The sequence below is a fragment of the Cnephaeus nilssonii genome (assembly GCF_951640355.1).
Source record: "Cnephaeus nilssonii genome assembly, chromosome: 1".
NCBI classification, from domain to species: Eukaryota; Metazoa; Chordata; class Mammalia; order Chiroptera; family Vespertilionidae; genus Cnephaeus; species Cnephaeus nilssonii.
Window position 1 is genome coordinate 70,749,863 of NC_137072.1, and position 20,475 is coordinate 70,770,337.

The following is a 20,475-nucleotide window of genomic DNA, read 5'->3' on the forward strand; positions in this document are numbered from 1 at the left end:
AAAACCGTTGCCAAGAACTCCAATGCTCAATTTAGAAACATTTAAAGCCTTCTTCAACCTCTTCTACTTCTGCTCCAATCAGCCCCCTCTAATGCAATCCTAATCATTAGTTCTGAATCAGACTGCTTTTAACAATCAGGTACAGTAATGTACTTACTCCACTTCCACTTGCCTTATCTTTTTTTTTTTTTCACTTGCTTTATCTTTTTTGAAAAATACTTCTCTCAAAACCTAAAAAAAGGAAACCACGACCAGGGATTAAGTGTCCATAATATCTATTTTTATTACGAAAACATTAAATTTTGACACATTGCTTCATTTGCTTCTTAAAAATCTATTATCTGACTTAAATCTATTCAGCAAAAATGCCAATAAATTACATAAATCATAGTTTGGGTCTTTTTAAAACTAGGAACATAATATGTTTTATGATAATCAAACAACAATACTAAATCTGAGTTGCGTGAGTGGTTAACTTGTATTTTAACATTTAGCTTAAAACCAAAACCAACCACATGCTAATACACTGCTGCAAAAGTTTCTCAGCAACACTCTCCTCATGGCTGTGTCGGTGTCCTTCACTGAGGCACAGAATGCAGGTTATCAGGTGTCAAGGCACTCATTCTAAACGGTCCGGTCCTGCTCACCTCAGGAGTAGCACTGGATGGAGGGCTGATGGTATATATTAGCCCCCCACCTCCTGCTCACACTATCTTGCCTTTGAATAACTTCATTTCTTTAAAAGGAAATCATTAGCTAAGAACTCCAATACTGAATTTAGAAACAGTGATCCCAATACACATTAAATCTAATGTGTTAATAGTTAAAGTCACAAATTCTGAAAAGTGAAAATAGACAAATACAGAACTTATGTAAACAACCAATGAACTAAGGCAAACGGCATTGCCATCATATGCCTTAAAATAGTGTATTTTTGGTGTCTGGAGTTCTTTAAAAATTATATTTTGGGACAGCTCAGATGAATTTCAATAAAAGATGTGTGTTCTGCATAAAGTTAGAGTTTTAAGGGTTTTCAACATGGGTGGTGGTGTTTAAAAAAATACATTGATAGTCTTATTAGTGAACGTTTCCCACTTGGTTTAAGTTTTATTGTGGAGGCAAACCAAAGCACTCTCTTAAGACTTCATGTTCAAAGTTACGATTAGATCCCTATCATTCCTAGAAAATTTAAAGCTAGTTATCACCCTGGCTCTTGTCATCATCTTCATCTTCATCATCCTCATCATCTTGGTCTATGGATTCAAGTTCATCCTCTTCTTCCTCCTAATCAGAAAATACACATTTAACATTATGAAGATTTCTCACTTCACATTCAATACATAATATATCTACTGATAAATTCTTTAATCTAGTAAGTATACTAGATTACACACTATCTGATTTTCTTGCTTTAATGCTTAAGGATCCTGCAATTCATTCATTCATTCATTCTTTTAAAATTCGTTATTGTTTAAACTATTACATAAGTATCCTTTCCCCCCAGTTGACCTCTCTCTGGCCACTCTGTCATTTTTAACATGAAACAAGACATATAGGTTAACTGGCCGACAGATGGCTATAACTCTCACCTGAACCAAAGTCAAAACAGAATGGCACATTTGGGTGATAAGAGTCTTGTTATGACAGGAACAATCAAATCAATTCACTCTCTAGGCTCAAAGCCCAAAAGAGAACAGTTAACAAATGCTGAAAACTGTGCACAATCTGCATCTTAAGTCAACTCGGTGAACACCATGTAGATGATGCTGAATTCATGTACCTAACGTATCTATGCCTGTATTCTAGATATATAGGTATATTTCCATGGTACAATATAATTTTAAAAAATACATTATAAAGAAAGATAATATATAAGATTTTAGGAAACATTTCAATCTTACTGGATGACCGAGTTCCTTGAGTTTATCCTTTAATGACAATATTTTCTGATCCTGATCAGCCAACAGCACCAAGAGATCATCCTGTTCTTTTTTAGAATCTTTAATGTTCACCTCTAGCTGGTTTTTCTCATTTTGTAAAATGACAATGGTACTGTTAGATGAGTCCAGCTGCTCTTTAATAGAAGTTCTTTCCTCAGACAGAGCTTTAATTTCATTCTAGGAAAAGAAAGGTGAAAATCACGAATCTAAAATTAGTATTAACTCTCCTAAGGTTTTTAATAAGTAGATTCTTTTTATGATAAATCACTGTATCTGTCCAATCTGAGGAGTTTAAGGGTAGAGGTTTTTTTGTTTGTTTTGTTTTTAAATTTTATTTATTGATTTTAGAGAGAGAGAAGGGAGAGGGAGAGGGAGAGGGAGAGGGAGAGGGAGAGGGAGAGGGAGAGGGAGAGGGAGAGGGAGAGGGAGAGGGAGAGACATCGGTTTGTTGGTCCACTTATTTATGCACTCATTGGTTGCTTCTTGTATGTGCCCTGACCAGGGATCAAATCCGAAACCTTGGTGGATTGGGACGACACTCTGAGCAACCTGGCCAGGGTAATAGAACACTTAAAACATATATTCATGCCGTAACACTTAAAACATACATTCATGAGAATTTATGTTAGGTTATACATCAAAGATGGTTACTGTGAAAAATACAGTTTAACCTCAAAAAAATATTTTTAATCAGTTATTCCTCAATAAATCCTAAGAGACAATAACATTTCAGATAATCAGAGGAATAAATACACAAAATTTTATAGCAGAAGCCTGATTAGCATCAGAATTAGAACTAAAGTTTTTTTTTAAAAAAACTTTTATCCCAACTTTATACATACAATTAAAAGCAGAAAAAATAGCTTCAAATAAAACCAATGGCTTAAAAATAATTTGACCATTATCCAAAAGGCATAATTACACATTATTTTCCTTTTTTTTTCCTGCATGCCTTTAATTTTTTTTACTATTACCTCATTCCTTTCCTTGTATTATTTATTCTGGTTTCCATGTCACACAACAGGCTGCAGGATTTCATGTGCCTGTGTTCTTTGGCCTATGAAAAGCTTACATGTGGCTTGTGTATTAGCCAAACTTGTATTCCTGCTTCTTATTGTGATTAGCGATTGATAAGAAAACTATTTTCACTTTCAAAGTACATTCTGATGTATTCTTACTTTATATATTTGGTACAATTATTTGAAAAGGAATTAAAAAAATCTTCATTTGTGCTATTTTGGGTAACAGAATAGAAAGATTGTAAGATAACATTACACCTCATTAGCTTTCTTCTTAAATCTAAGGATTTGAGAAATTAAGTGAAAGAAACTCTAATTTCCTGGAGTTCATTTCATATAATATGCAGTAAACCAAAGCCAACCTTTAACTCTTTAGTTTCTTGTAATAATGCCGATAGCCTTCCTTCTACATCAGTAGTTTTTGCAGCTATTGCAGCTTCACTCTCTCCTGATACAGGAACTGATTGTGCCTGAAAGTAGAAATTAGGGAAAAAACAGTTTCTTTAAAGTTACGATCAATATGAAACCCCAATGATTTAATTTTATTTTACAATTTTATTTCCAATAACAGAAAATATAATTCCCTCACATATTTACAGGAATAAAGTGCTCTCCCTAGAAAGATGAGTGATCTACAGTCAAGTAGAAGACAAGAGTGGTGGGGCACCAAATCTCAGCAGAGGATGAGGAAGGCTGGGTTAAGTTGCCTCAAGGTCACACCAGGAAAGCAATCAACAAGACAGCTCTCATGTAGCTATAACATAGCATTTAATAGCAGGGAATAGTTTTCAAAGCCATTTCCTCATAAAATTCCTGCAAGTTTAGTTGACACTGTCATCTCAGAGAGATAGGTGGGAACACTGAGTTGAATGCCATTAACTGGTGAAATGTAAGTATTTTCTTAAGAGCTATAGGAAGTATTCTTAAATCAATTTTTCAGTCTTTCCCCACCTCTTTTTCTATAAAATACTGGGAAGTGAGGTGCTGGTGTAGCAAATATCTGAAAATGTGTAAAGGACTTTAGAATTGGTAGAATCTAGAAGAGTTTTGAGGTGCATGTTAGACAAAGCCTACATTGCCTTGAAGAGACTGTTGGCAGGAATATGGTCATTAAAGGCAATTCTGGTCAGGGCTCAGAAAGAAAAAAGGAGAGCTGTAGAGAAAGCTCCCATGGTCAAAGAGAAAATGAGTATCATCATGAGCAGAATGCTGATAGAAATATAGATGTTAAAGTGGTTTTGACTGAGGTCTGAGATGGAAATCAGGAAAGTGGAGGACAAGCAATTCTTGTTATAAAGTGACAAAGAACTTGGCTAAATTATGTCTAGTGTTCTGTGGAAAGTAGAATTTTTAAGTGATGAACGTGGACATTTAGCTGAGGAGATTCCTAAACAAAGTGTCAAAGGCGTGGTCTAGTTCCTTGCTGCTTATAATAAAATGTGAAAGGAGAGAGAAACTGAAGAAGGAATTGTTAAACAAAAGTTAATGAGAATTTGAAAATTTAGAAAATCATCAGCCTATCTCTATTGCAATAAATGACAAGGCATGTTCTGGTGAAACATCAAGGGGGTGGCTGGACAACCATTTGTAAAGAGGCTGCATGTGTGACTCATGGATTGAATCAACCACTCAGCAGAAGCTAGAATAGAGAGGTGGTTATCCAGGAAGGATCCAGGAGGGCCTTCTTGTCCGATGGCTTGGACCCCTGAGAATTGCATGGGTTCTCAAGAAGGTTTCTCATAATTTTATACTAGCAGTAAACCAGCTAATAACTTGGACTGAAGGTACAGAGACAGGATAAAATACAAAATATCAGCAAAATGACCCAGTAAGTATCTGATTAAATTGACTGGGTGAGTCTAACTATAATATTTAGGCTGCCACCATGGACAAGAAGTCGATGTGACTAGAACTCTGGCTAAAGGGAAGGTACTTTTTGACAAATTTGCTTCTTTTCCACAGTGGTTGAGAAACATCATCTTATCCTTGTGTTTACTATTTTTTAGGAGAAAAAAATTTAACTAACTTACAAATGCTTCTGTTTTCTGTAACAGCTCCTGCTTTTCTGTCTGTAGTTTGGTAATCTCCACAGATTTTGAGTTTAACTGAGACTTTAACGTTGCCAGTTCCTAAGAGAGAAAAAACAGTTGAGATGTAAACTTAAATGGCATTAATTTCATCAAGGAAATGTCTATTTTCAGGACATACACACAAGTTTACCTCCTGTTTTTTTCTTTTCAATTCTAAAAACCAATATTTTTTTTTAGACAGAAAGGTTTAAATAGCCAATACACTTAACGAAGCAATTATCATGGTCAATATTGTATGGATTAGGCATAAGATTTTATATCTTCATATTTGTAGCTTATAAACATAATTATGTTCTCCTTAATTGTTAGTTCACTAATAATCTACATATAATCTGGTGAGATGCTGAGATCTGTTAAAAAGAGCACCATTAAAAAAATTAAAAAACCGCAATAACAAGCAAATACCATTACCTTATAATTACAACAGCTTCTGGATTTGCACATGGCTTTCTTCACTATCAGTTTTTGCTTGCATCACACAAAGTAACTCTAGATTAATAGAACTGAAAGGTGGCTACTCTATTACAATTAAAACAAGACAAAAAAGAACTTGGATCAAGCTGGGCAATTACCTGTTTTAATTCTGCAATTTGTTCAGAATCTCTAGCTGAAGCTGTTGCTTCATTTGTGTCCGGGGATGTTTGGGAAGATTTCTACAAATAGCATAGAAATAAGCTATGAAATAAATTTAGTCTAAAAAGATAGGAAAAAAACAAAACAAAACTGAACTGTACATGTAGACATTTACCAAAAAAATTCATACCAACATTTTAATTTTTTTTTCTTTTTTTTAATCCTCACCTGAGAGAAAGTAAGGGAGAAACACTGATGTGAAAAAGAAACATTGATTGGTTGCCTCCCTTAAGTGCCTCAACCAGGGATCGAACCCATAACCTAGATGTAAGTGCCCTGATAGGGAATCGAACCCTAAACCCTTTGCCATATGAGACGATGCTCCAACCAAATGAGCAACCAGGTCAGGGCCCAACATTTTATTTTGATAAAATTTCCAAATACCACATACTGTCTACAACTTTTTCATAGTTAAATTGCTGACAGTCAATAAGCGAGGAAGCAGTGAAACTTCAGACAGTCTGACACAGCTTATATTCTAAAATCTTAGGATACTTTGGCTCAAGGGATCCCGAAAAAAAAAAAAAAATTAGGATAATGAGGATTACTCTTGACTTCTTATTTAAAAATTTTTAACATTTACTTACCAATTTTTCAATCAAAGAGTCCTTTTCAGCCAGCTGGCTTCGTAAAAGTTCCTGATTACTTTTTAAATTTTCTATCTCTTCTCGCAACCTACCAATTTCTTCTGGTTGAATGCCATTCATTTGAGCCCCATCACCGTGAGAACCTTGATGCTGATTGTCTTTTCCTGTTAGACAAGCATAAAATGTGAAAAGCCAGCACAAAACTTAAGTTTTTCATTTTTTGAATTAGAAGATTCAAATATAAATTTAATTTAATTAGTTTGGCAGCACTTTTGTAAGCACATTTCATTTTTGCAAAATAGTGTGTTGATAAAATAATGAACAAATGATACTTTCAAGGTTTCTGGGAGAAAAGCAGAATAGTCTTATTAAGACTAAACTGCATGGTTTGGTGATTTAAGATAGAAAATTATACTAGTTTCAATTCCAATTCTGCCAACATAAGAGAAAATAAAATCTCTTAAAAAAATGTCCTGAAAGGAATAGCTTTCTATATGGACTAAAATAACTGACAAATTGTCATAAATAAAGGAAGTAAAAGAGGTAATTTTTCTGAAAAATTTAATCACTTTGATATAAATAAACTACATTTCTAAGTAGCTAGCATTCCTATCATAAGCACTATAGGGTGATACTCTTTACAAGAATTTGAGCTCTTACCATGTGCCAGGCACTGAACTAGAATTTTACTAATATTATTTCATTTAATTTCCAAATGACCCAGATGCTATTATCAGCTCAACTTTGTAGACAAGGAAATAAAAAAATTAGACCAGTCATCTTTTTAAAAAAAAATATATATATTTTTATTGATTTCAGAGAGAAAGGGAGAGGGAGAAACATCAATGAAGAGAGAGAATCAATGATTGGCTGCCTCCTGCACGCCCCCTACTGGGGATTGAGACCGCAACCCCAGGCATGTGCCCTGACTGGGAATCAAACCTCGACCTCTTGGTTCATAGGTTGACGCTCAACCACTGAGCCATGATGGCCAGGCTAGACCAGTCATTTTAAACTGGTTATACATCAGAATCACCTAGGGATGAGCCTGTAATAATTACTGATGCATGGACCCAAACCTGACAAATTAAATCAGAAACACAGTGAGGTCTCAGAATTGGTGCTATTTATTTTTCAATTAAAATATTTTTTATTTTTCAGCCCTAGCTGGTTTGGCTCAGTAGATAGAGCGTCAGCCTGTGGATTGAAGGGTCCCAGGTTTAATTCTGGTCAACAGCACATGCTCAGGTTGCAGGCTTGATCCCCAGTAGGGGGTGTGTAGGAGGCAGTTGATCAATGATTCTCTCTTATCATTGATGTTTCTATCTTTCTCTCCCTCTCTGAAATCAATAAAAATATATTTTAAAAATAAATAAGTAAAAATAAAATACTTTTTTCTTCTTCAATTACAGTTGACATACAATATTAGTTTTAGTGTATAATATAGTGATCAGACATTTATATAACTTACAAAGTGATCACCCCGATAAATCTAGTACCCATCCAACAAGTATTGGTGCTATATAAAAACAAAAACACCCCAAAAAACTCAGGAGATTCTAATGTACACCCAAAGGCTAAAAATCAATGAACCAGAAAATCAAACAGGTACCAAGGAGGCTGAACTTCAAAATCTGATTTACATGTTTATCACAGTGATTGATTTAAGATTAAAGAAAGACTAGTCTACAAAAACAATCTGTTTGACTGTTTGACAACTCTTGGGGACATTGCAACAGTGATGGCCAACTATACGTACCTAGCTGTACTTTAAGAAGATTATACTGATCTTTGTGTTGCTGAATTTGAGATACTTGCTGGGTGACTGCTGTTTGGAGCTGTTCATTTTGACATTTTAATGTAGAAATCTGTTGCTTTAATTCTTCAAGTTGCAGATCCTGTGAAATAAAACATAATTCAAGTGTTGTAAATTCATACCAATTAGCATTAAGAAAGTGAACAAATTAAAAACAAGAGATTACTTTGGGTCAGGATGTTAAAGTACTCAACACTTCCAAAACCATTCAATAATTAGGCAGTATATGCACCAAGGCCAGTTAACATAAAACCCCACTAATAAGCACTATCATACATCCTGTAATCTATCTGCAATTATTGGGAGTGGGAAGATCAATTTGAAAAATTCCATTTTATGGTCCATCAAATCATATAAGAAATTTAAACCAAACTACTTAAAAAAGGTAGTATATGTATTATACTTATGCACCTATATTACTTTTCACATTAAAGACAATCATGTAAAAGAACATTTGTAATCTTTAATTTACTGACTATTCATTCATAATTTTCCCATGTTGCTAACACAGTTTCATAATCATAATTTTTTTTGTTAATCCTCACCTGAGGATATTTTTCCCATTAATTTTTAAAGAGAGTGGAAGAGACAGGGAGACACATCAACTGGTTGCCTCTTGCATGAGTCTCGACCAACGCCACAGATCAAGCCTGCAACCAAGATACGTGTCCTTGACAGGAATGGAACTCGAGATCCTTCAGTTCAGGGGCCAATGCTCTAACCATGGAGCCAAACAGGCTAGGGCCATGATCATAATTTTTAATGCTCACTTAATATCTAATCAGTAGATGCACTATGATTTATATTCAAACACTGAGGCTACTTTCCATTTCTCTAAATGGTAAATTTATTACCATAAATATGTTAGTCCATATAATTGTCCTGAATTTTGGATAATTTCCTTAGGATGGATTCTCAAATGTCAAAGTGTATATAAACATTTTATAGCTCCTATGCCTATTGCCTAATTGTCAAATAGCATTTTAAATGGTGTAAATATTTAAAAGAAACATTTCTAAAGAAGAGTCATTATAAGTAATTGTGTCAAATCACTCTTCTTCCTCAAAATCAACTGCATTTATCAGCTCCAAGTGTAGGCTATAACATCACATTCCAAGTATTTATTTTCTAGTGCTCTAAAGACATTACATATTTGTACTAAGATATAGATGAAAAATCCTAATAACTATGGGTAGTTTCATAATCCAAATCTGGATCATTCAAGGCTGATTCTAATTTACTGATTTGCTTATAAACTGAAAGGCTCATAGTGAACCATAAATATAACACTACTAGAGGCCAGTGCAAGAATTCATAATGGGTGGGGTCCCCGGCCTGACCGGTGATTTGGGCCGTCTCACCCAGTCCTGATCGGGACGATGGGGGCTGGCTGGCCGAGGAGGGACCGCGGGAGGGCTCCAGGGTGTGTCCAGCCTGTCTTGCCCAGTCCCGATCGGCCGGACCGCAGCAGCAAGCTAACCTACCAGTCGGAGCATCTGCTCCCCGGTGGTCAGTGCGCATCATGGCGACTGGTTGAGCGGTCGACTGAAAGGTTGACCACTGGGTCGGACACTTAGCATATTAGGCTTTTATATATATAGATTTTTATTCTTTCTTACAATTTCAATCTCAACAATATAGACTATGGGTCAGAAAAGCACACACAGACAGTTGTCATTTAGAGGGCTCCACCCAAGCTCTTACTTGCCACACCTGCCTCAGGCTGTGCACAATGGCAGGAGTGGAGGGCTGTCCCACATGAACTGCCACCAGTGTACTGGAATTTATGACACTGGGATTTTAACATCAATAATCTCACTTTCCAAATAATACTACAGCACTTTATACGATTCCAATCAAGGTACCAGGATGAGCGATTAAATGAAAGAAAAAACTAAGAAACATTTTTAAGGAAAGCAATGGAAGACTGAAGGTGCTCAACACAATGCAAATGGGAGCTTCTCTGGTATCCTGAAAAGAAAATATCAACTGATGACTTTGAAAATGAAATTTCAACTAAATTCATAATTATTCACTCTAATACATCAGCTCCCTTCCTTGTTCCCTTGTTCTATCTAACTCAATATCAGCTATTCATTTGTGTAAGACAGCGATCTAAGGATCATATTTGACCCTTTATGCTTTCCCACATCTGCATCCAATCATTACCAAGTCCTGCCAGTTTTATCTTCCTTAGTTTCCACATTTTTTCAGGTCGACTCTATACCACAAAGTATGAGCTTTAGAGTCCCAGTAACACATGTATCTGAATTCTGTTCCACCACTCACAGAGTGACCCTGGACAGGTTAAATTCTCTGTTGCAGATTCCTCATTTATGCTAAACTGAAGACATTAACTAATTTGTAGGGATGATGTGAAAATTAAATGAGATTGTGTTTAAAATGTGCTTAGTGATGACCTAGTATCCAGCAAACAAAAACTGGCAGCCATTATCATTATTGTCATCATCAGTGCTCCAATTTCCTTCCCTAGCCCACCACAACTACCTCCTTCTTGAGCTCCCTCCTTCAAGCCTTGCCTCCTTTATATAGGTACCAAATGTTCTATGTATATGCCAGATACATCTCTTGCCTCTTTCTTCTCTCTCCTTTTGCCTAGCTTACTCCTGGTCATCCTTTTAGGGCTCAGCTTCTGTTTTCTCAAAGCCTCTGCTCTTACTTAAATTAGGTGCCTCTCAGTGCTGCCATACAGCTTTGATTATCTCTTATCACTAGACTTAATCCTATATAATTAAACCCTAATATGCAAATTGACCAAAAGGCGGAACGACCGGTCGCTATGACATGCACTGACCAGGGGGCAGATGCTCAATGCAGAAGCTGGGCTCACGGCCGGTGAGTGCGGCGGCAGTGGCGGGAGCCTCTCCTGCCTCTGAGGCAGTGCTAAGGAGCAGTGAGAGGGCGCAGGCTGGGATGAGAGACCCCCCCCCCGCCCCGCAGTGCATGAGTGTCATGCACTGGGCCTCTAGTATATTGTAATACACTAGTAGCCCTGCGCACGAATCCGGGCGCGAGTAGCTTGCTCCCGCTTGCCTCAGCTGGCCACCCGCCCACCGCCACCGGTAGCTCTCCCTTGCTTGTAGCTAGCTGCCCCTCCCTCCTGGCTCCCCCTGCCCTCTCCCCCTTTCCCCCCTCATAGCTTGCTGCCCTTCCCCCTCCTGTAGCTTTTCGCCACCCGCTTGTAGTTCGCTGCTCCACCCTTTTGCAGATCCATGATCTGGTCCTTATGCCTCAGGGCGTAACAGATAATTAGCATATTCCTCTCTTATTATATAGGATGTGTCATAATAATCTATTTATAGGTTTGTCTCCCCATGAGACTGTGATAGGGAAATATGTCCGATTCATGTCTTTATTCACAACATTCTGCATACTGCTTAAAACAGATGAATACTCAGTTTACTGAATACTCAGATGTTTTTGAATTATTTAGGAAAACAACATGTTTTACTTTCTGTATCCTCTTACATTTGAAATGCCAGGAAAAACTCTTTTCTAAAGTAGAAAAGTATCATTATGTCAGAGAGTGTATTTATCAGTACGCACTTGCTCTCGAATCACATTTTTGTAGTGAGTCACAATACTGTCATGCTGTTCTAATGTTTTCTTCTCTTCTTCTTCCTTTTTATCTTCTTCACTGGACTTATAAATAGCCTTAGTTATCACACCTATAAAAGAAAGCTTATTTAAAATTTGTTTTAAACATTTAAAATACTATGTTATTAAGAATTAATCAGGAAAAACATATGGCCTAACTACATGAGACAGAAACAATCTTTCCAATCTTATTGAAGGCCGAAAACCCTTCAATGGGCTACATATCAAGAGCTAGGAAAAACCCCCACTTTTAAGCTTATCATAAAATCTGCACATGACCAGAATACACATATACAATATAATCATAGGTACTTTGTAATGAAAGTACCAATATAAAAGTCCTTATCTTACCTTCAAGTTCTTTTACCAGCTTTGTAAACTCATGATCAAATATCATGTATTCTGGACTGGGAAAGTTGGGCTGGGGTTTCTGAGATGCTCTCGAATACAACTCATGTTTGCTAATAAATCCTAGTTTCTCTATGAAATTCTCTTTGCCAATCCTCTTCTCTATTAGTTGTTTTAGTTTCTCTCTAGAGAGATAAATATATTGAGATGCTTAAAAAAAGTCATGATGAAACATAAAAACTTGGTTTACATTATACTTTGGCACAAAAATATTTATCATTTTCTCTTGATAACATTAATAAGTCATTTATTCTAGCACTTCCCCCTTACTTACTTCATGTAGTTCTCAAGTGAGTTATCATTGAAATAAATAGAAATGCCCAATAGAAGGGCACATAAGCCTTGGACCAACTGCTCTTCCTCTCCAAGATTTTCTGCAATTTGCCCAGTAAGCTGAAATCTTTGTTAAGGAGACTAATGGTTCATAATATCTAGAGCATTTTATTTTATAATTTGAATTTGACATGTATTTCATGTAAGAGTTCTATATACAGTCCTAGTGAACACACACACACACACACACCACACACACACACACACACACACACACACACACACACACACACAGCTTAAGCAAGCACCATAACCACTTTAACAGTTTAAAAAGTTCAAATATAGAAAATTCAAATATTTGGGGCATAGAGCTACTTCAAACTGAGAGGAAGAAATAAAAATGACAATGATAACTACTTATATGTATTTTACACCAATAGAAAGGATACAAAGGGAACATTGGCTGAATTGTGAAGAAAATGAGTTACCGCAATGGGACAGTTACTTAGCCAGGTACAAAGCAACATCAGTAATCCAACTCTTGTCTGTATTTTGCTTCCCTGAAATAGATAAGTCAGCAGAAACTCCATTTTACTTTTTTTTCAAATTTAAAGTTGCCCTAAGATCCTTCCCCATTTGCATAAGAACATATTTAACATCTTATAAAAGATGTGTCAGGAATCCAGATTTTAAAAATTGAACAAGAGAATGCATTCTTGTGTCCTCTATGAGCTGTACTGCACAGCAAGAAATGAACAGTAAGGAATCAGAACTGATTCATGTTCTTAAGCATATACTGGGTTATCTAAAATACTATTAGTGGAAAAACCTGGTCTGCTAAGGAGGAAGTGTATGATATAGATGCTTTATAAAATGTATCAATCCTAAGTCACTTTATAAAAAAATTAATTTGCCAGAAAAATTTTTGATGTTTCAATTAAAAGTTTAAAAACAAATTTCGAATAAAAGGACAAATTCTACCTCCTTCAAAAAACATAGAGAAAAATACAAAGAAATAATCTTCTGAATTATTTAGTTAAGTTTCATTAAAGAATATATTCTCTAACAGAAAAATAAACAAACCATGTTACAGACTCACTGACAAGATGACAGATAATAAAAAAATCACAAACATAATGAAGGAGAAAAAGATTTATGTTAGTTAGCTAAGTGCCTCAAATCACTACACTGCTGCAAAGTATAATTAAACAATACTGAACACTAACCTATTCATCCAAATTATAGTTTTCTAAATTTTGATACAACAGATTTATATCTGCTTTGTGGGAAATTCTGTTTGCTGATATCATCATCACAGCCAATATTATATTATGTAACCTATTTTTTTTTAATTAAGAAAAACAAAACTTTTTGAAACAAAATAATGGGTATTATTAGCACAGTAATGTATTACTTTTGGGAGCAATTTCTGGAAATAACCAAAATACAATTATTCAAAGATCTAGAGAACTATGAATTTAAAGTAACAGCCATCACCATGTTTTGAAAAATTTCTAGCATTAAATTTCTAATTTAATGAGTCTTGATGTCAATATCTCAGCCTTTCTATAATCTATTTTCCAGTATATTTAATATTTAAACAAATTCAAATTAGACCTCTTCAAATGATTTGCCAAGTAAGCATTAATTAGCATGAATTTAATTTTCACATGAATTATTTTTCCTTGCCTCTATTACTTTACTGTGCCCACAATATATCTTCATGTTATGCAAGTAAAGTGAAAAGTTAAAATATATACACTTATTCTCAATTGACTGTGCCTAAGGGCATTTAAAACTAATTTCTCAAGTCATACATTCAAATGTTTTATTGATTTTCTCTGGTTATATATAAAAAGTTTATTATTACTTGGGACACTATTTGTAGGTGCCAAATATACCTATTTCATATATACAAAGGCATCCTATCAAATCACTGGCTAATGTCTGAGTAAACAAATGTGCAATAAGATTCAAATTTGAATCTTCTAGAAGTATGCCCTTCGGGTTCTAATTGAAGGATAAGAAGAGCAAAGTCAAACATAACTGAGAGAGAATAGAATATCCCCTTTATTATAGTTACATTTAAATAATATAAAGTACACAGAATGAACATAATTAAAACTGTATAAAACCTAACCTAGGAAAATTTAAAACCATCCCTAAAGAGCACAAAAGTAGACATAAATCAACAGAAAGAAACCATATTTAGATAGAAAAACTCAAGACCATGAATATATTAATTCTATATTAATTTATAAAATTTAGAAAATTAATGTGAACCTAATAAAAATACCAACAGATTTTTTCTTCTGGAACTAAACAAGTTGGCTCTCAAGTTCATATAGAAAAATAGACAAGCAAAAATAACTAGGGAAACTGTAAAAAATAAAAAAGAGAAATGAATACAGCCAGATGGACTTAAAAAATGTTGGAACAACAAGAGAGCTATCTAAATAAGATCAGAGGATCCATATCTCATATCTCATTGAGGAAAGTGGAACAAAGACTTAAATGCAAAAAATTATACCAGAAAGTATGAGATAAAAATATGGTCAAATTCCTTAAAATCTTGAAGTGGTAAAGGCCTTTTAAGTATGGCAAAGTAGAAGCAATAAAAGGAAAGTGATACAAAAATAAAATAAATCCAAAACAAAGCACTCAGGTCAAAAGACAAATGACACCTCAGGAGAAATATTTTTGTAAGTTATCACAGACAAGGGTTGAATTCCTTCATATAAAATAAAGTTCTTATAAACAATAAATTTGATTAATAATCCAATAGAAAAATGGGCAGATAAAATATAAAAAAAAAAGAGTTCACAGAAAAACTTAAACTGGTGTGCAAACATACAGAAAGTGATTCAACATTTTAGTAAGGGAAATGCAGATTAAAACTCAGTGAGATAACTTTTTTTACCACCCATCAGATTGGCAAGAATACAAGTTTGACACCATGCTATCTACTGTGGGGAAACAGATAATCTAGTACACTGCAATTTTATTTCCCTTAGCTAGTGGAAGTGTAAAATGGCACCAAATGAAAGAAAAAACCAGGGTGCAGAACAGTGGGTATGCATAAAAAGCATTGAGAGTATAAAAGAAATGGCCTTTACCTGGCAAATCATTTGAATAATAGGAGGCAGGGAACTAGGATAGGGGCCAAGAGTTCTTATTGTATACCTTTCTATATCATTAAAAAAAACCTTTATTTAAATCATTATTTATTTTTCAATTATAGTTGACATACAATATTATATTAGTTTTGGGTATACACTACAATGATTAGCCATTATATGACTTACTAAGTGATCATTCCAATAAATCTAATACTCATCTGACACCATACATTGTTATTAAAATACTAGATGCCCGATGCACGAAGATTCGTGCAGAATGGGCCTTCCTTACCCTGGCTGCCAGCACAGCCTTTGTTCTTTTGATTTCTAAACCATGTATTACCCATTTCAAAAGGACATATATATATTTTTAAAGAACTGAAGTTTTAATTCTAAGAGTGGCAGTACGGTATCAGTAAAAAGGACATTTGGTTAGAAATTGGAAGAACCAAATGTTATGTGGGCCCAAATTTCCTCATTTTGTAACAGAGGGAGTTGGATTACATAATCTCATTAAGAGGATACCAGGATTTCTATCCTGACTCTAAAACGCAATAGCTATAAAATCTTACTTAATTCTCTTCCACATCCTTAAACAAGGGCAATAGTTAATACCCATCTTACAGAGTTGTGGAAAGAATTAAATACATGTAAAGAACTTAGAACAGTGTATGGTAAATGCTCTACAAATGTTATAAACTATTATCCTAGTTTCTAGCTCTGCAGTTCTATGACTCTCTAACTACTAGCATATTAAAAGCAGAACTAATGCTCCAAATTTAAAATAGATGGCAGAATAAAGCTGATCTGAAAAAAGAAAACAATAATATTAATTGCGGGGATAATTTTTTTAAATTATTACCTCAGTGAAATATAGGCAGCCCTTGAGTTGCTGCATTAACAGAAACCCATGCATATTGGAAGGATGTAAAGTGAGGACTATGTAATAATGCTCTTTTATGCAAACTATATCCTATCTAATAAAAGAGTAATATGCAAATTGAACACACCTCTGCTACACCCACAAGCCACGCCCACCAGCCAATCAGGATCAAGTACGCAAATTAACCCAACCAAGGTGGCTACGGCCTTGGAGCGAGCAGGAGGCTTGGGTTTCCCTGGCAATGGAGGAAGCCAAGCTTTCCGCACACCCTGGTCGGCGGTGGAATCCACTTAAGGCTACAAAGTTTCAATTATAGAAGATAAATAAATCCCAACAAAAATGGCAGCAGCCAAGGAGCTGGAGAGAGCAGGAAGCTTGGGTTTCCCCGGCGATGGAGGAAGCCAAACTTCCTGGCTGGCCCAGGCCTCCACTCAAGGCTACAAAGTTTCAATTATAGAAGATAAATAAATCCCAACAAAAATGGCTGTGGCCACTGAGCAAGCAGGAGGCTTGGGTTTCCCCGGCGATGAAGGAAGCCAAGCTTTCTGCCCTCCCTGGCCTGCCCTACCCTCCGCTAAAGGCTACAAAGTTTCAATTATAGAAGATAAATAAAGCCCAGATACCAGGGCCTCCGCTTGGGTTGCCGGGGGGCATGGCCGGACTGCAAACCACCACAGGCCCCTCGCCCAGGCCACCCCACGCCCCAAGGGAACCCCCACCCTGATCTGGGACACCCTTAAGGGCAAACCAGCTGGCCCCCACCCGTGCACCAGGCCTCTATCCTATCTAATAAAAGAGTAATATGCAAATTGACTGTCACTCCAACACACAAGATGGCTGCCCCCATGTGGACACAAGATGGCCACCACAAGATGGCCAGCAGGGGAGGGACCAGGTCTGCAAGGGAGGGCAGTTGTGGGCAATCAGGCCAGCAGGGTAGGGCAGTTGGGAGGGACCAGGACTGCAAGGGAAGGCAGTTGGGGGCGATCAAGCCTGCAGGGGAAGGCAGTTAGGGGTGACCAGGCCGGCAGAGGAGGGAAGTTGGGGGCAACCGGGCCTGCAGGGAAGGGCAGTTGGAGGGGACCCAGGCCTGCAGGGGAGAGCAGTTGCAGGGGACCAGGCCTGCAGCGGAGGGCAGTTAGGGGCAACCAGGCTGGCAGGGGAGCAGTTAAGGCATCAATCAGGCTGGCAGGGGAGTGGTTAGGGGGTGATTAGGCTGGCAGGCAGAAGCGGTTAGGGGCAATCAGGAAGGCAGACAGGTGAGCAGTTGGGAGCCAGCAGTCCTGAATTGTGAGAGGGATCCCAGATTGGAGAGGGTGCAGGCTGGGCTGAGGGACACCCCCCCTCCCTACACTAATTTCACGCACCGGGCCTCTAGTTATTCTGATGTTCACCAAACCATGATACACAACAGAGAAAAATGGTAGACAATTAAATATCCAAAATAACTACTACTGAGTACAAAAATGCTATAGTATCTGTCCAGTGTACCATCATGTTGAAAATAAGATCAATACAATAAAATCCTGTTCAAACTGCTCTATTCCTTCAAAATAAAATCAGAAATTGAGCATTAAAAGCTATCAAAATATTCTGTCATTGCTCTCTCTGATCATCTGATGGATTCTTCACAAGATAAACACCAGAATAGCTAAAAGAAAGCCAGACCCCACTTTCTGACTACAACTATTCATGTTGTTTATGTTTACATATTCATATGTTTGTCTATAGGTTTCTGTCAAGAAAAAGTACATACCCTAGGCCCCCAGAGTATATGAACCATTGAAGATATTTTGAAAAACAAATAGACACTGAAATTATAATTTCAGACCACCCTGATGGTTTAGTTACTAGAAATCACACAACAGGGTATTTTACAGGATGAAAGAGAACCACAAACAAAATAATTAAGGCTGAATCATCTTATCTTTAACATAAGTTATTATGTTTCCCCTATTTTATTTTCTAAATAAAAATATCTCTTATTCCTACTTTTTGGATTTCAAGTTTAGTATTTTTCCATTCTTTGTAAAAAATATGAAAAGCCAATGTTTTAAGCTTCTAGTGTTAACGTTTTAAAATGAGATTCTAGAGTATTACTTTCTGTAGATTCATTTCCTAGTGGTGGCCTCTGGGCATAGAGAATTAATAGGAAAGGGACATGATGGAGCTTTCTAGGACTATAAATATGTTTTAAATGTTGTTTTGGGTGGTATTTTCAGAGATGTATATTTAACCACCAAAAATCATCAGACTGAACATTTAACTGCATTTTACTGTGTGTAAATTATACCTACAAAAAATTTCCTCTTAAATTACTGGCATGTATGAGTATCAAAAATTCTTCAGGCCAAATATGTCTGTGTGTGAGTTGACATGTGTTAAATCATGCTCATAAACAGAGATACAATTCCTAACAGAATCTCAGTTATTACTACCCACACAACTGAACATATGCCCAAACATGAACATTAAGGTACACTCCTTTTTTTTGCCAAACACTCCACAAAACCAAACCAAACCAACAAATCACATTTCCCCCACCAACCCACCATACACACACATAAAAAAGTAATCCCCAATAGTAGCTGTAGTATATGGGTTATATCCAGAATAACCCATAATATTTAATTTAAAGTCTTTCAAATTACAAAATTATACTTACTATTGTATATTTTCAATAACTTAATTCAATGGTCGGCAAACCGCGGCTTGTGAGCCACATGCGGCTCTTTGGCCCCTTGAATGTTCTAACGCCACTTCTTCAAAATAGACTCACCCAGGCCGAAAACCAACTTCTGCGCATGGGCCACAAAGTTTCAATCGCACTGTATGTGCGCACCTGCACGTGGTATTTTGTGGAAGAGCCACACTCAAGGGGCCAAAGAGCCGCATGTGGCTCTCGAGCCACGGTTTGCTGACCACTGACCTAATTAATATAAAAATCATCACATTTTTTTCATATAATGACTAACTTAATGGCAAAATTATTAATCGCAAATTTTACTACTGTTGAAATGTTTTTAGGGGAAATGAAGAAGCAAGCTTGGGTGAAAAACAAAACAAAAAAAAACACCAAGAGCCCAAACCAAGGAATTTCTAAAAGTGTAAGCATTCCAGGAGGAAGCACAGTATAGCTTCAGACGGTCATTCCCACAGTTCTTAGGAAAACCACTACAATACCCCAAGGAGAAAAACTGTAGAGACACTTATGATAGAGGATCAACTTGCTGGCATGTGAAAGTGTGAGTAGAATATAACTTCAAACAAGCGGTTAAAAAAAAAACCAATCAGCAAACCCAAGACAAAGAAAAGCCTTGCTGTAAGAGGAAAATGCCTAGGTTTACAGAAATGATACATACCCGTCTGTCGATCTTATCACCCTGTAAATTATACATTAAAAATTATTCATAAATATTACTGCTTTATAAAAATTTAAATCTAGAAAAAATCCCTCAAATACAATTTCTACAAACCCAAACTAATACTTTGGGACAGAACAGTTCTAATCTTTTATTATATAACAATGCACATATATTTTAGAGGAGAAAGAATAATTTTATAGCACTGTGATTACTAAGAGTGGGAAGACACCATTATCTTGAGGATTTCTCTTTATGCATTAATTATAATTACAATGTTAGAGCAAAGTCTATAGTGATGGTGGTTAGACAGTTAATTACTGTTTGGCTTAAGAAAAGCTGTTTTCAACTGACAGCAACATGAAAATACCAAGTATTAAATAAGTAAAAATATGAATATTTTGGGATAGAGTTTTAAACAATAAGAGATAAATGATAAATCAAAGCTATAAGCTTTCCATCCAAGTAAAGTAATGTTAAACAACAAAGGGAGTTTTTAACTCCCCTTTCACTTACAGTTAAGTTTTTAAATCCTCATTCAAGGATATGTTTTTATAGATTTTTAGAGAGAGAGAGAGAGAGAGAGAGAGAGAGAGACATTGATGTAAGAATCAATTGGTTGCCTTCAGCATGAGTCCCAAGTGGGGATCGAACTTGCAACCTAGGTCTGTGCCCTGACTGGGAATTGAACCTGCAACCATTTATTGTACAGGACAACGCTTCAGCC

At 36.2% G+C, this 20,475-nt stretch overlaps 1 protein-coding gene across 2 annotated transcripts in view; it reads right to left on the minus strand.

Annotated features, from left to right (window-relative positions):
* Positions 1–250: 250 nt before the first annotated feature.
* Positions 251–20,475, minus strand: part of USO1 (USO1 vesicle transport factor) — a 76,743-nt gene continuing 56,518 nt past the window's right edge. Inside the window, exons 14-25 of one of the 2 annotated variants that reach the window (XM_079772247.1) lie at positions 19,749–19,769; positions 12,834–12,944; positions 12,386–12,504; positions 12,055–12,236; positions 11,653–11,774; positions 8,029–8,167; positions 6,270–6,433; positions 5,622–5,702; positions 4,990–5,088; positions 3,322–3,429; positions 1,902–2,117; positions 251–1,284 (exon numbers count right to left, since the gene is read on the minus strand). In XM_079772247.1, coding sequence (XP_079628373.1) covers positions 1,195–1,284; positions 1,902–2,117; positions 3,322–3,429; positions 4,990–5,088; positions 5,622–5,702; positions 6,270–6,433; positions 8,029–8,167; positions 11,653–11,774; positions 12,055–12,236; positions 12,386–12,504; positions 12,834–12,944; positions 19,749–19,769 — 1,452 coding nt within the window. In that variant the 3' untranslated portion in view covers positions 251–1,194. The remainder of the gene's footprint in view (positions 1,285–1,901; positions 2,118–3,321; positions 3,430–4,989; positions 5,089–5,621; positions 5,703–6,269; positions 6,434–8,028; positions 8,168–11,652; positions 11,775–12,054; positions 12,237–12,385; positions 12,505–12,833; positions 12,945–19,748; positions 19,770–20,475) is intronic. The other variant, XM_079772248.1, reaches the window with a different exon arrangement.